The 12,185-nt window shown below is 38.9% G+C and overlaps 4 protein-coding genes across 4 annotated transcripts; 2 read left to right on the plus strand and 2 right to left on the minus strand.

Moving 5' to 3' along the window:
* The first annotated feature begins 2 nt into the window (after positions 1-2).
* LOC108770223 (uncharacterized) lies at positions 3-2,908 on the plus strand. The gene is made up of 7 exons (XM_018521696.1): positions 3-576; positions 655-998; positions 1,079-1,352; positions 1,915-2,129; positions 2,209-2,281; positions 2,353-2,439; positions 2,653-2,908. The coding sequence occupies exons 3-7, from the start codon at positions 1,120-1,122 to the stop codon at positions 2,825-2,827; spliced, it is 783 nt and encodes a 260-aa protein (XP_018377198.1). The 5' UTR covers positions 3-576; positions 655-998; positions 1,079-1,119; the 3' UTR covers positions 2,828-2,908.
* Positions 2,734-5,019, minus strand: LOC108770221 (uncharacterized). The gene is made up of 7 exons (XM_018521694.1): positions 4,596-5,019; positions 4,062-4,274; positions 3,792-3,973; positions 3,505-3,703; positions 3,253-3,424; positions 3,026-3,176; positions 2,734-2,807 (listed from the first exon to the last, which is right to left on the minus strand). Exons 1-6 carry the CDS (start codon positions 4,869-4,871, stop codon positions 3,067-3,069), a joined length of 1,152 nt encoding a protein of 383 aa, XP_018377196.1. The 5' UTR covers positions 4,872-5,019; the 3' UTR covers positions 2,734-2,807; positions 3,026-3,066.
* A 165-nt stretch (positions 5,020-5,184) lies between these two features.
* On the plus strand, positions 5,185-9,347 carry pea (ATP-dependent RNA helicase pea). The gene has a single exon (XM_018521732.1). The coding sequence runs from the start codon at positions 5,442-5,444 to the stop codon at positions 9,036-9,038; it is 3,597 nt and encodes a 1,198-aa protein (XP_018377234.1). The 5' UTR covers positions 5,185-5,441; the 3' UTR covers positions 9,039-9,347.
* A 75-nt stretch (positions 9,348-9,422) lies between these two features.
* LOC108770090 (dnaJ homolog subfamily C member 1) lies at positions 9,423-11,846 on the minus strand. Its single transcript, XM_018521392.1, has 7 exons — positions 11,685-11,846; positions 11,469-11,570; positions 11,178-11,396; positions 10,843-11,087; positions 10,465-10,771; positions 10,148-10,366; positions 9,423-10,035 (listed from the first exon to the last, which is right to left on the minus strand). Exons 1-7 carry the CDS (start codon positions 11,844-11,846, stop codon positions 9,970-9,972), a joined length of 1,320 nt encoding a protein of 439 aa, XP_018376894.1. The 3' UTR covers positions 9,423-9,969.
* Between the last annotated feature and the right edge of the window lie 339 nt (positions 11,847-12,185).

The following is a 12,185-nucleotide window of genomic DNA, read 5'->3' on the forward strand; positions in this document are numbered from 1 at the left end:
ATTGTGTCTTATTCATGTCATTTTTTTAAATTTTTATGCAAAATATATTGTTCTTATAAATGTCTTTTGATGAGTCGTTTGTTTACGATCGTTGGGAAATCCGATAAAATGCAGTTTGCTTCTTTTTTTCCAAGTTTGTAGGATTTTGTAAACTTGCAGTTACTACCCGTATTCCGCCGTTTCGTCCCACTTTCTTCGCCCTAGTCCTGAGAATGTAGGTCTCCCCACTAAGTGTCTGTCACTGCTACCACCAGGTAATACCTCGAGATCGTGGGAGGGAGTTGTACACGGATGTCATACTAGCGCTAACACATTCAGTCGTTCGATCGGCTACTAGTTCGGTTTGTTCAACTAATAGGTAGTGCCTTATAATTATGGACACACCGTTCGCGCGCGGGAAATCCGTCCAGTCGATCGATTCTGGCGAACGGTATCGGTCAAGTTAAGGGTGTCAATTCCATTTTTTAACGGACAATTTTTGTGTGGAGTTAAAAGTATCACCGCAAAATTTACAGTTTTTCTTCCATAAAAATACATATATGATGTGCCAAATAATATTTCAAGTAACGCGACGGGGTAAGTTCGGCTTCATTTGAAGCAAACGTTTCGAAGGGATCGATTCATTATGTGTGAGTGTATTTCTTTTTATTTTAGAATGTTCTTCAAAAGATCGCTATACGTTTCTAGCAGATGGCTAGATAATGTTCGTATTTGTACGAGGACTTCGAATAAAAAACTTTATGCATCGTAAAAACAATTTTAAAACATGTGATATGAAGAACTTAAGAAACTATAAAACCGCGTGTTATGCGGCAATTACAAACGTGGATCGCACGAGTTCATTTATACACACGTGGCACACCACATTATTTTCAAATAATGTAATAAATAGAACGAAGATATGTGGAGATCCACAATAAATTGACTTCTATCAATTGTTGATTGATGTCATAAATCACTTGCGGTGTGCAATCACTCTCTAGATGCGAATATATTTTGTATTTGTTAGTTTTGATATAGTTTGTAAACGAAATTTTATGTTGTATCTCTGTTTGCCCGCGTTATACTTGACTAATAGCATAATAAAACGGAAGGAAGATCGATAGTTTGAAGGAAAAAATGTATTCGGTGTGCTTAACGGCTTTCCTCGTCGTGTCGATATGCAGCTTGACCGCTCAGCAGCCAACGTTCTTCTTCAGAAACACATTCAAGGGGTTGAGCGGCCTCACACCAAGCGTCGTTGCACTCATGAAAGATGAGATACGAGCCGTTTATTATCACGAACAGACAGTGGCGGTGGTCGATCTCGGACCGAGAAATGAACTACATGATTGTAATATAATCGAAGTATAGTAAGTGCGGTCATCGTTACAATAATGTTGTGTTGTGTGTGTTGTGTTTGTGTGTGCACACAAAAACTATTATATAATTAGACTAGAAATTGAAACCGGTTTTCGCTGTACATATACAGGGTGTTCCGAAATTCGCGAATTAAAATACCATAGCGAGAAAATTTTTGAAAAATTAAGTAAAAAAGTTATATGTACATTTTTATTTGAAGCAGTAGTTTTTGAGGTAGAAAAGCTCAAAATACAGTCAATTATAGATTATGTTTAAACGGTTATTTGTCCATGAATCGGTCACGTGTGCAGTAGTATTAGTAAGTGGGGATTTTGGTGTTTAAACACAGTCCGTCTAAAAAAAGTTCGTAATTGATCTTTAAATAAGCCTTATTATTTCACAAATTATTGCTCAAAATAAAAATTTACGGATAACATTTTTATTTAATTTTTCTAAAACTTTCTTACTGTAGTATTTTGATTCGTGAATTTCAGGACACCCTGTACATAATCATTTCTTTCATATCAATCCTTTTTATATGTAATGTTTGACATGCATCATTGACTCTTGCAGTGAGCCGTCCGAGGCTACAGAAGTTTTGCGAAATTTATCTGTGACTTTACATCCACAAGTGGTGTCCTTCCAGGAGATAACGAGACTCATGCAACAATGTCAATTGTTGGACAAATTACAGGTGGAGGCCACATCCACTTTGCCTACAAACGCATTGAGTAGAGGGACTCGCATAGCCGCGAGTTCCATAACTCTGTTTTCCGGCATTCTGCCAGGTTAATTGTTCATTATAATTTCACGCACCCGCAAAATTGTAAAATTTGTTAACAAAGACTAAATATGTACATATTCCAGGCACAAAATGGTGCGGCACGGGCGACATAGCCGAAAATTATCATGACTTGGGCGATTTACCTCATATTGACAGGTTGAAATTTAGACCATAATTTACCTATTTTTACAAATATCAGGGAAGTAAGACAAATCTTTGTTTTTCAGATGTTGTCGTAATCATGATCTCTGTCCAATAAAAGTACGAGCCCAACAGACCCGATACAATCTCACTAATTATTCAATATTCACTAAGTAAGATCTTATCAGAAATTGGTAAAAAAAATAAATTAATCTATTTTGATAAAAAAATTTTAGTGTGTCTTTAAATTATTTATATCATATTATTATTAATTACAAAATTTTCATGTTAAAATTTAAAATTATCTTTACCTTACAAATTATCTCTGTTGATTGTCTCAAAGTTCTTTCTATAAGACAATCAGTCTTAAATTTAATATTTTACAGATCACATTGTACTTGCGACCAAGCTCTTTATCAATGTTTAAAGGCTGCTAACCATCCAACGGCGAATTTCATGGGACAAATATATTTCAATATTGTTAAAGTGCCGTGTATAGAAGATATCGGAAGAAATCGATATCCATTAAGAAAATTCGTACCTGTAAAAAGGGAATATTAATTACAAGATACTAGCAGCATATGTATATAGATAAAATGTGTTATATTTAAAATATATAAAAAAACTCGGTATATATATACTCCGTCCAATGATAAATGAAATTAATATTTAGAATTGTACATACAATCAAAGGGATATAAATATATTTTTATATTTGCATCACGTATTTTATAAGTTATTTTTACAAACATAATGTACCTTTCTTTGAAATAAGATGTCATTTTAACGTGTATTTACATTCATACAGAATTTTCAACTGAGGAAAAAGCCTGATTCAATGCTAATAAAAAAGGTATAAGATCTCTTATATTTTTACCAACACTGGATGATTTATGATTGTACAAATTTCCTACAACAATTAGAATATAATTATATTTCATTCTTATTCCATATCTGTTTTAAAAATATTGAAAAAAGATCAGTACCTATTAACCACATAGTTTCTCTTCTAATGTGCATATAAGGATGCGATAACAATTTATTCAATAAAATATACAAGTCTTCGTTTGAATATTTCGGATTCTTCAAAAGAATATCTATTCTATCTTCACAGGAATTATGCAATGTGTTAGCTAGAATACGTATAGATGCTGTAATCTAAAATAGAAAGAGTTAAAAATATGATTCTTAATATTAGAAAATTTCATATTTTGTTATATAAAGAAGAAAAAGCAAACCTCACTGGCTTGAACGATTCCATCTGAATTGGAAAATGTTATGTAAAGATAGTCAACGACTTGTGGCAAAATAGTATACAAAGATTCAGTACATATTGATGAAGAGGATAATAAAGCTAATAACCAAATATAATTAGGATTTTTGTACAAGAGATTCCGTTTTATGGTAATTTCAATCAGCTCTAACATTTCACTTTCTCTGTAAATATATCAGAAAAATATATTAAATTTTCTCTTGTAAATTTTACATCTTTATATTACAATGTGTAAAAGTGAATAATACTTACGATATCTTGTGAAATCCCACATGTATGTAATGTAAGAGCGCATATATTACAGAAGGAAGAACTGAGTCGTCACAATTGTGCAACAGTAAAATTACATATTTCAGGCAATGCTGAGCATGCAAGATAGAGAAAGCCTTATTGCTTCCTGCAACTAAATTACCGATTGTCCAAATGCAAACATCCTAATAAAATATGAATTCATGTACCTCAAGTTCACTTTCATTGTCTTTTATTATTTTATTTCTTTTACTTAATATTGAAGAAACTTACCAGCAATGCATAATTTAAACTTTCTAATTTGACAACCAAATATGGAATAACTGCTTTTCCCAATGCTGTACATGCTTTCGTATTTCCCAAAGCAATATTACAACAGCAATTAGCTGCATATAATTGAAAAATTGGATCATTGCCAGATAGGTCACGTACAAGGCCCGATAAGCTTTGGTCTACTTTTAAAAAAGCATTTATGTTCTCCTCCGACTGAAACAAATATAAAAGATTACATATTATATTATTTTATATATTATATATTTTATATAAATAATTGGTAATTTTTACAAGACTCTAATAGAAGGTTCATGAATTGTTTAAATCTATATTTTGGGTACTGATAAAGTAAGTCAAAAGGTTTGTGCTTTTTGTACAGAATATAATAATAAATTGAATTGTAATTCTTAGAACAATCTGTCTTTTGCTCATTATAGTCACTAGATATTGATTATATTTTTATAAGATACTCTATATTTTATGAGATTAAAATATAATTCTGATATTTGATAAAGATTACTTCAGTAAGAATACCTGAATAAGAGCATTGGGCAAATATCTGTAATCCGCGAGGGATATTTTTTTTCTCTTGAGAAGCTTTACTTTCTTGTTGATGTACTCGATGGAAAACAATTCGATCCCAGGACATTCTCCCAAATTAGTACGACTCTTGTTCCAGGCGGACACACGATTTTCCTTCCTTTTTATTAAGGCAGCTTCCCTCAATTCCGTTCGTATGGTTTCAATTCGGTCGCCGTCATTCGAAGAAAGTTCCGTGGCTTCATCTATCTCCTCGTTGACAGCCTGCATCTCAAACTAAATTTTATCAACCCTTTATTACAGGTAAACTATCGAATACTAGTTCGCAGCATCCAAATCTTTGAGTAAACCAAAAAGGAGTATATTAACAATCTTCCTCTATGAAGTAAACAATTCAAATATAACCTCACTTTTTCCACGTTTAATAACACAGGAACTGTTTTACCGGTAAAATACTTTCAGTTTCATGCCGCTGCATTGCGAACTTTACGTTACCAACGAAATGGCGGTACGTCAAGGTTCCAAGGAAATGAACGTATAGATGGCGCGAGCGATGGAAAGGTTAGGTTTAGACGCCGTTGTAATTCTCTGATGAATAATCCGATCACTTGTATTTGCGTTATTTCTAGCAATTTCTCGCAATTTCTAGCTTGTGACCATGATGCAAATAATCTACTTGCATCATAGTTTGTAATAGTTGTAATACGGAGTTATAAGTGGAAAACAAGCGTTTGATCGAGAAGCTCTTATCAATGTTAATAATAGTGTCGCAAGAATCAAATATCCAGGTTTAAGTAAAGAAATTAAGAAGTGTATCGTAAAATATCTTGTGCGGATAAAATGGAGGAAGTTAACCAGTTGGAACACCTATCTCTGGTGTCAAAAATCTGCACGGAATTGGAGAATCATTTGGGATTGAACGACAAGGACTTGGCTGAATTCATTATACATCTGGCTGAGAATAACAAGACGTTCCCAGCATTCAAAAAGGTATTGATCGAGAATGGAGCCGAGTTCTCGGACTCCTTCATAGCGAATCTCCTAAGAATAATACAGCATATGAAACCCGTGAAATCGTCCACCGAGAAGCCGTCTAAGAATAAGCAGGACGAATTGGCGATCAAATTTCCAGCGCTGGCGTTACCGAATGACAATCCACGTTCCGAGACCAATGATGAAGATATCGTCAACGACGTTATGGCCTCCCTAGAAGCGTTCGCGCCGTCTAACAAGAAACAGTCTGCGAATATCGAGAAAAGTAACGGTAAGATTGACAACGGCGAGAAAAAGAGCAAGCGGGAAAGGAAGAGCAGAAGCAGGTCAAGGGACAGAAGGCGTCACAGATCCAGATCGTCGAATCGAAAAGAGAGGCGGCGCAGATCCAGGACGCGTTCCAGATCGCGGACACGTTATAGGTCACGTGACAGAGCACGCAGGAGACGATCCGGATCCCGAGAACGCAAGAGATCGTCTTCCCGCGATCGTAAAGACGCGAGACACTCGAGGAGACGTGACGCCGACAGATCCAGATCCCGTTCCGCCGAGGAAACGCTCTCCGCGGAGCCGGAGGTAGGTAAGATTTACGCGGGTAAGGTCGCGAATATCGTGCCTTTCGGCTGTTTCGTTCAGCTGGAGGGTTTGCGACGCCGTTGGGAGGGCCTGGTTCATATCTCTCAATTGAGGCGGGAGGGTCGAGTGGCAAACGCGAGCGACGTCGTCTCCAGAGGACAGAAAGTTCTAGTGAAAGTTCTCAGCGTCGGTGGACAGAAGGTATCTCTTAGCATGAAGGACGTCGATCAGGAAACCGGGAGGGATTTAAATCCCGTGGTGCCAATCGCGAAGGCCGACGAAGACGAAAAGCATTTACGTAATCCGGATAGGCCTACCTCTTTGCTAGAGCTTCAAGGTAACTACGACGAGGACGAGACGTACTCTAGAAAGCGCGTGCAACGTTTGTCGTCGCCGGAGAAGTGGGAGATCAAGCAGATGCTGGCTGCATCGTGCATTGACAGGAGCGAGTTGCCGGAATTCGACACGGAGACTGGAATTTTGCCACGAGAGGACGACGAAGAAGAGGACGTGGAGATCGAGCTTGTCGAAGAGGAACCGCCGTTTCTGCATTGTCACGGTAGAGCACTGGGTGATCTCAGTCCCGTGCGGATAGTGAAAAATCCGGATGGCTCGCTGGCGCAGGCGGCGATGATGCAGAGCGCTCTGGCAAAGGAGCGAAGGGAACAAAAGATGCTGCAGCGCGAGCAGGAGATGGATTCTGTGCCCACCGGCCTGAATAAGAATTGGATAGATCCGTTACCTGAAGCGGAGAGTCGCACCCTCGCGGCGAACATGCGTGGCATTGGCTTACAAACGCAAGATCTACCTGAGTGGAAGAAGCATGTGATAGGCGGTAAAAAGTCATCGTTTGGCAAGAAGACTAATCTGACACTGTTGGAGCAACGTCAGAGCTTGCCAATCTATAAGCTGCGCGATGATCTGGTGAAAGCCGTGACGGACAATCAGATTCTAATTGTAATTGGAGAGACCGGCTCGGGCAAGACGACGCAGATCACGCAGTATCTAGCCGAGTCCGGTTTCACTGCGCGCGGCAAGATTGGCTGTACGCAACCACGTCGTGTTGCAACGATGAGTGTGGCTAAAAGAGTGGCGGAGGAGTTTGGTTGCTGTCTAGGCCAAGAAGTGGGTTACACCATCCGTTTCGAGGATTGCACCGGGCCAGAAACTAGTATCAAGTACATGACGGATGGTATGTTGTTGCGTGAGTGCCTGATGGACCTTGATCTGAAAACATATTCAGTGATTATGCTGGACGAGGCGCACGAGCGAACGATACATACAGACGTGTTGTTCGGTCTGCTAAAGCAGGCGGTAGGCCGCAGACCTGATCTCAAACTGATCGTCACCAGTGCTACTCTGGATGCGGTCAAGTTCTCACAATACTTCTTCGAGGCACCAATCTTCACTATACCCGGACGCACATTCGAGGTCGAGGTAATGTATACGAAGGAGCCAGAGACTGACTATCTGGACGCTGCACTTATCACTGTCATGCAGATTCATCTACGTGAGCCGCCAGGCGATATCCTGCTCTTTCTCACTGGTCAAGAGGAGATTGACACTGCCTGTGAGATCCTTTACGAGCGCATGAAGTCACTAGGCCCAGACGTACCGGAGCTAATCATTCTCCCAGTCTATTCAGCCTTGCCCTCAGAGATGCAGACCAGAATATTTGAGCCGGCTCCGCCCGGCTCACGCAAGGTCGTCATCGCCACGAATATCGCTGAGACCAGTCTAACGATTGATGGAATATATTATGTCGTCGATCCAGGCTTTGTCAAACAAAAAGTTTACAATTCCAAGACCGGCATGGACAGTCTTATAGTGACGCCGATTAGTCAGGCAGCAGCAAAACAGAGAAGCGGAAGAGCTGGCAGAACCGGACCTGGAAAGTGTTATCGGCTTTACACCGAGCGAGCTTATAGAGACGAGATGCTACCCACACCGGTCCCGGAGATACAACGTACGAATCTGGCCACCACTGTGCTGCAACTGAAGACTATGGGCATCAACGATCTTCTGCATTTTGATTTCATGGATGCGCCGCCAGTGGAATCACTAATCATGGCATTGGAGTCGTTACATAGTTTGAGCGCTCTCGATAACGAGGGTCTACTTACACGGCTGGGTCGGCGAATGGCAGAATTTCCGCTGGAACCGAATCTGTCCAAGATGTTAATCATGAGCGTGCATCTTCAGTGCTCCGACGAGATTCTAACTATCGTCAGTATGCTGTCCGTTCAAAATGTTTTCTATCGACCGAAGGACAAGCAGGCTTTGGCCGATCAGAAGAAAGCCAAGTTCAATCAACCCGAAGGCGATCACCTGACTCTATTGGCAGTCTATAATTCCTGGAAAAACAATAAATTGAGTAATGCCTGGTGCTACGAGAACTTTGTGCAGATAAGAACATTGAAGCGTGCCCAGGATGTGCGTAAGCAATTGCTGGGTATAATGGACAGGCATAAATTGGACGTAGTGTCAGCCGGCAAAAATACAGTGCGGATACAGAAAGCGGTGTGCTCGGGATTCTTCAGAAACGCTGCGAAAAAAGATCCACAGGAGGGCTACAGGACGCTAGTCGACAGCCAAGTGGTGTACATTCATCCAAGTAGCGCATTGTTCAATCGCCAGCCGGAATGGGTAATCTATCACGAATTGGTACAGACTACGAAGGAGTACATGAGAGAGGTGACGACGATCGATCCGAAATGGCTGGTGGAATTTGCACCCGCATTCTTCAAGTTCAGCGATCCGACCAAACTCAGCAAGTTTAAGAAGAATCAAAGACTGGAACCACTCTACAATAAGTACGAAGAGCCGAACGCGTGGAGAATATCGCGAGTTCGCAGGCGACGTAATTAAAGAACACACTTATAATCTGTGTAAATATTATTTCGGTACAGTAATTTGACTTGACGTTTCACTTTTCTGAAAGTTGTAGAAATATAGAATAAGCGATCTTAACGCTCAGTGTTTTTATCATTTTTATGCAGCAACAGCTTGTACCTATAGTGACTTTGACAAGACTTTGTGGAACATGAACATTGTTTTGCACGTGTAATATATTACATTTTCGATACATGTAAAAAAAACTTTTTGTTATTAGGAAATAAGGAATAAGGCAGTTTATGATATGAAGATATTGAATTGTTTTATTATGTCATTCTGAAATTGGAGAAATGTAACGTAATCGTGGAATTATGTACAAGAATGCAGTTATAAAAAAAGGATTATTTACAGGTCTCTGTAGTGTACATATTTGTAAACATTGTAAATATATAATCACTCATTCACATCATATTAGATCTTCGATATTTTTCAACGTTTATCACCAGAGATTACTTTGATAGGTATATGATACATTGAGTAATCAAGTCTTCTGAGAGAAGAGGGCATTGTTTTAAGATTATACGCTTTCAGTCTTTCCCCTCTTAATTAATTATTAAATTTATTAAATAAATACATTCTCGATAACATTTAATATAAGATGACATAGGAAGGATTTCCCTATTTAATTTATTCTTTCTTTTCTTAAATTCATTTCTGACTTTTTTTTATAATAACCGAGTTTTTTTAAGGACGCATATTCATATTACATGTAACACAGTCGACGCACCATTTGTATAAAAGAATTTGTAGGAAATTTATGATTTTCCAGACGAACTGATATTTTTTATAATCAGGAAATATCACTTTTTCACTTTCACACTTATGGTATTGTTTAGTAATACTATTTCTTGGCTTGACGGTACAAAGTACATTTTTGAGAAAACAGAATTCTATACAAATTGAACTATTGAGATTGCTGCTTCTTTTTCACTAATTCCACCAATTGTTTATAGCGTACTTGGCATTCTTCCTGTAAATAAGCAATATAATTTTAAAACAGCAATATAATTATAACGATAAATAAGGGTTTAAAAATTTCTATATATATTCCATAAGGAGAAGTATAATATAAATAATCGTACCTTTGTCTTCCCCTCGACACAATTTGCAATTTTTTCCCACCTATCTACAGATATACCTTTGGGGTATTTTGTCAGAGCCGCTTCTAATGCCCTTTGCTGTTCTTGACTCCACTCAGCAGTGCTGATTGTATTTTCACTACGAGTCTTAATCTTCTTCGGTTTTTCTTCCGCAGAAACTTCTTCCACTGATTCAGCAGGCTTCAAACCTTCCTCTTTCACCTAACGTAAAGTATACGCGACTCAACTTCTAGTCGATTTATTAAGAAGTAAAATTGATTGTAACAGTGAAATAAAGTTAATTGTAACAGAATAATAACCTTCTTAGCCATGTGCGTAACTTCCGCGACGGTACGATTCATAACGCTCGCGATTTTCTCCCACCGTTCTGGAGTTCCACCAGGATATTTCTTCACGCATTTTATCAATTCTAATATATCATTATCAGTCCACAAGCCACTAGCTACCATTGGCTTCTCATAAATATGATTCGTGTAATCGCAGTCCTCTTTCTTTACAGGTTCCTTAGAATTATTACCGCTTCTTTCTTGCGGTGTAAAACCAGACCTACGTTTCCTAACACTACGCGACGTTACTTCTGGTTCAGGCTGTTCATTCTCTTGTGCTCTGAAACAAATTTTTAGGTTTAGGTTTTTATGAGGGATATAAGCTATAACGAGAAATAATTGTAAACTTACAGTGCCTCTTCTTCCTCTTGTTTTTTCTTCTCTTTCCTTTCTTTCAAGAGTTGAAAAACGAGGCGAATAGTAGAAGGTATAGCTATCACGGAACCTATTATCCACTTTGGTAATTGAAATGGAAGAGTGTTCCACATTGTTGGAATAGGAATCTTTTCTAAAATGTCAGCTAAATCTGGAACATCTATTTTGCTCTTTCTATTCTTTTTTTGTAACTTTTGAAGTTTACTACCTAAAACTTGTTCCTGTAATCATAATATATAAGTATTAATTTTGGTATTAATTACATAAAAAAAAGAAGCATGGTCTCTTGGTTGTAAGGATACGTTACTCACACAAGTGTACCGTTTTTCAAAATATGACGCCCAAGCTACGAGATATTGCCCTATCGTAATAACTGTGAACAAAATAAGACTCATCTCCAATAATCCCATTTTTCTGACGCGGCGATAATAATACACCGCAGATCGCCAGTTGGGCAGTCCATTAACAAGTACATTATCATATTTTTGCCGCTTTCCAAGATCTTTCAAAATGTCATAAACAGAGACTAACTGAAAAGGAAAAGTCAAAGATGTTAATTCAAGAACTTCAATATATCACACATCTTTGAGTTTCTAAAGTACCTTCCTGAACTGCAGCTCTGCATCTTCCGCTGGGTTTTTGTCTGGATGTAGTTGCAACGACAGGCGCCTGAAGGCCTTCTTGATCTCCGAGGCATTTGCAGACTGAAGAGAAAAATAATTTACGTCAATCTTAATTAGGCTTACTGCTCCGCGCGTGCATTCGCGCAATTACATCACACCGCGAATGTACATTCGAATATATGTGCATGAAAGTACCTGCGTAACGCCCAGCACATCGTAGAAATTTTGGTTGACCTCCTCGACCACGTCAAACACCTCTAACTCATCGTTGTCCCACGCGTAGGAGGACTTAAACACGTCCAGGAAGCAGAGGACTCCAAAAACGACCGATAGTAGATTCATCTTCGTATACCGCATGCAGACATAATTACATATAATACACGCGCGTTTCTTATCAGTTCACTATGCCAATTATCCGTATTCTAAGACATAATGTCACTTCTTCAGCCTGAGTCAGCACGAAGTCAGGTTAGAAATCCTCTTTTTGCCGCAGGTGCCACATTGTCAGATTACCGCTCGTGTCTCGTGTCTCTGCTCGTCGCGCATATTCGCCGAGATTACTCGCGAATCGCGATTACGGAAATGTCGGAATCACTGCGCGGTCGATACGCGGTCGATACGCGTGGAATCGCGAGAAATCGACTCGACGCGTAGAGCATTTTCAACTATTTGCAACGCGTTCGAAAATAGAAAAAT

Source organism: Trachymyrmex cornetzi, unplaced genomic scaffold, assembly GCF_001594075.2.
Source record: "Trachymyrmex cornetzi isolate Tcor2-1 unplaced genomic scaffold, Tcor1.1 scaffold99, whole genome shotgun sequence".
NCBI classification, from domain to species: domain Eukaryota; kingdom Metazoa; phylum Arthropoda; class Insecta; order Hymenoptera; family Formicidae; genus Trachymyrmex; species Trachymyrmex cornetzi.

Excerpts from the sequence above, each read along its gene's own strand:
- LOC108770221 (XM_018521694.1), bottom strand. The coding sequence starts at position 4,871 with ATGCAGGCTGTCAACGAGGAGATAGATGAAGCCACGGAACTTTCTTCG. Across the intron at positions 3,704-3,791 it reads GTGGGATTTCACAAGATATC|AGAAAGTGAAATGTTAGAGC; the intron begins GTAAGTATTATT and ends ATATATTTACAG. Across the intron at positions 3,177-3,252 it reads AGAAACTATGTGGTTAATAG|GAAATTTGTACAATCATAAA; the intron begins GTACTGATCTTT and ends TAATTGTTGTAG.
- LOC108770223 (XM_018521696.1), top strand. The coding sequence starts at position 1,120 with ATGTATTCGGTGTGCTTAACGGCTTTCCTCGTCGTGTCGATATGCAGC. Across the intron at positions 1,353-1,914 it reads TGTAATATAATCGAAGTATA|TGAGCCGTCCGAGGCTACAG; the intron begins GTAAGTGCGGTC and ends TGACTCTTGCAG. Across the intron at positions 2,440-2,652 it reads AATTATTCAATATTCACTAA|ATCACATTGTACTTGCGACC; the intron begins GTAAGATCTTAT and ends AATATTTTACAG.
- pea (XM_018521732.1), top strand. The coding sequence starts at position 5,442 with ATGGAGGAAGTTAACCAGTTGGAACACCTATCTCTGGTGTCAAAAATC.
- LOC108770090 (XM_018521392.1), bottom strand. The coding sequence starts at position 11,846 with ATGCGGTATACGAAGATGAATCTACTATCGGTCGTTTTTGGAGTCCTC. Across the intron at positions 11,088-11,177 it reads TTGAAAAACGGTACACTTGT|GAACAAGTTTTAGGTAGTAA; the intron begins GTGAGTAACGTA and ends TTATGATTACAG. Across the intron at positions 10,772-10,842 it reads CAAGAGGAAGAAGAGGCACT|AGCACAAGAGAATGAACAGC; the intron begins GTAAGTTTACAA and ends AATTTGTTTCAG.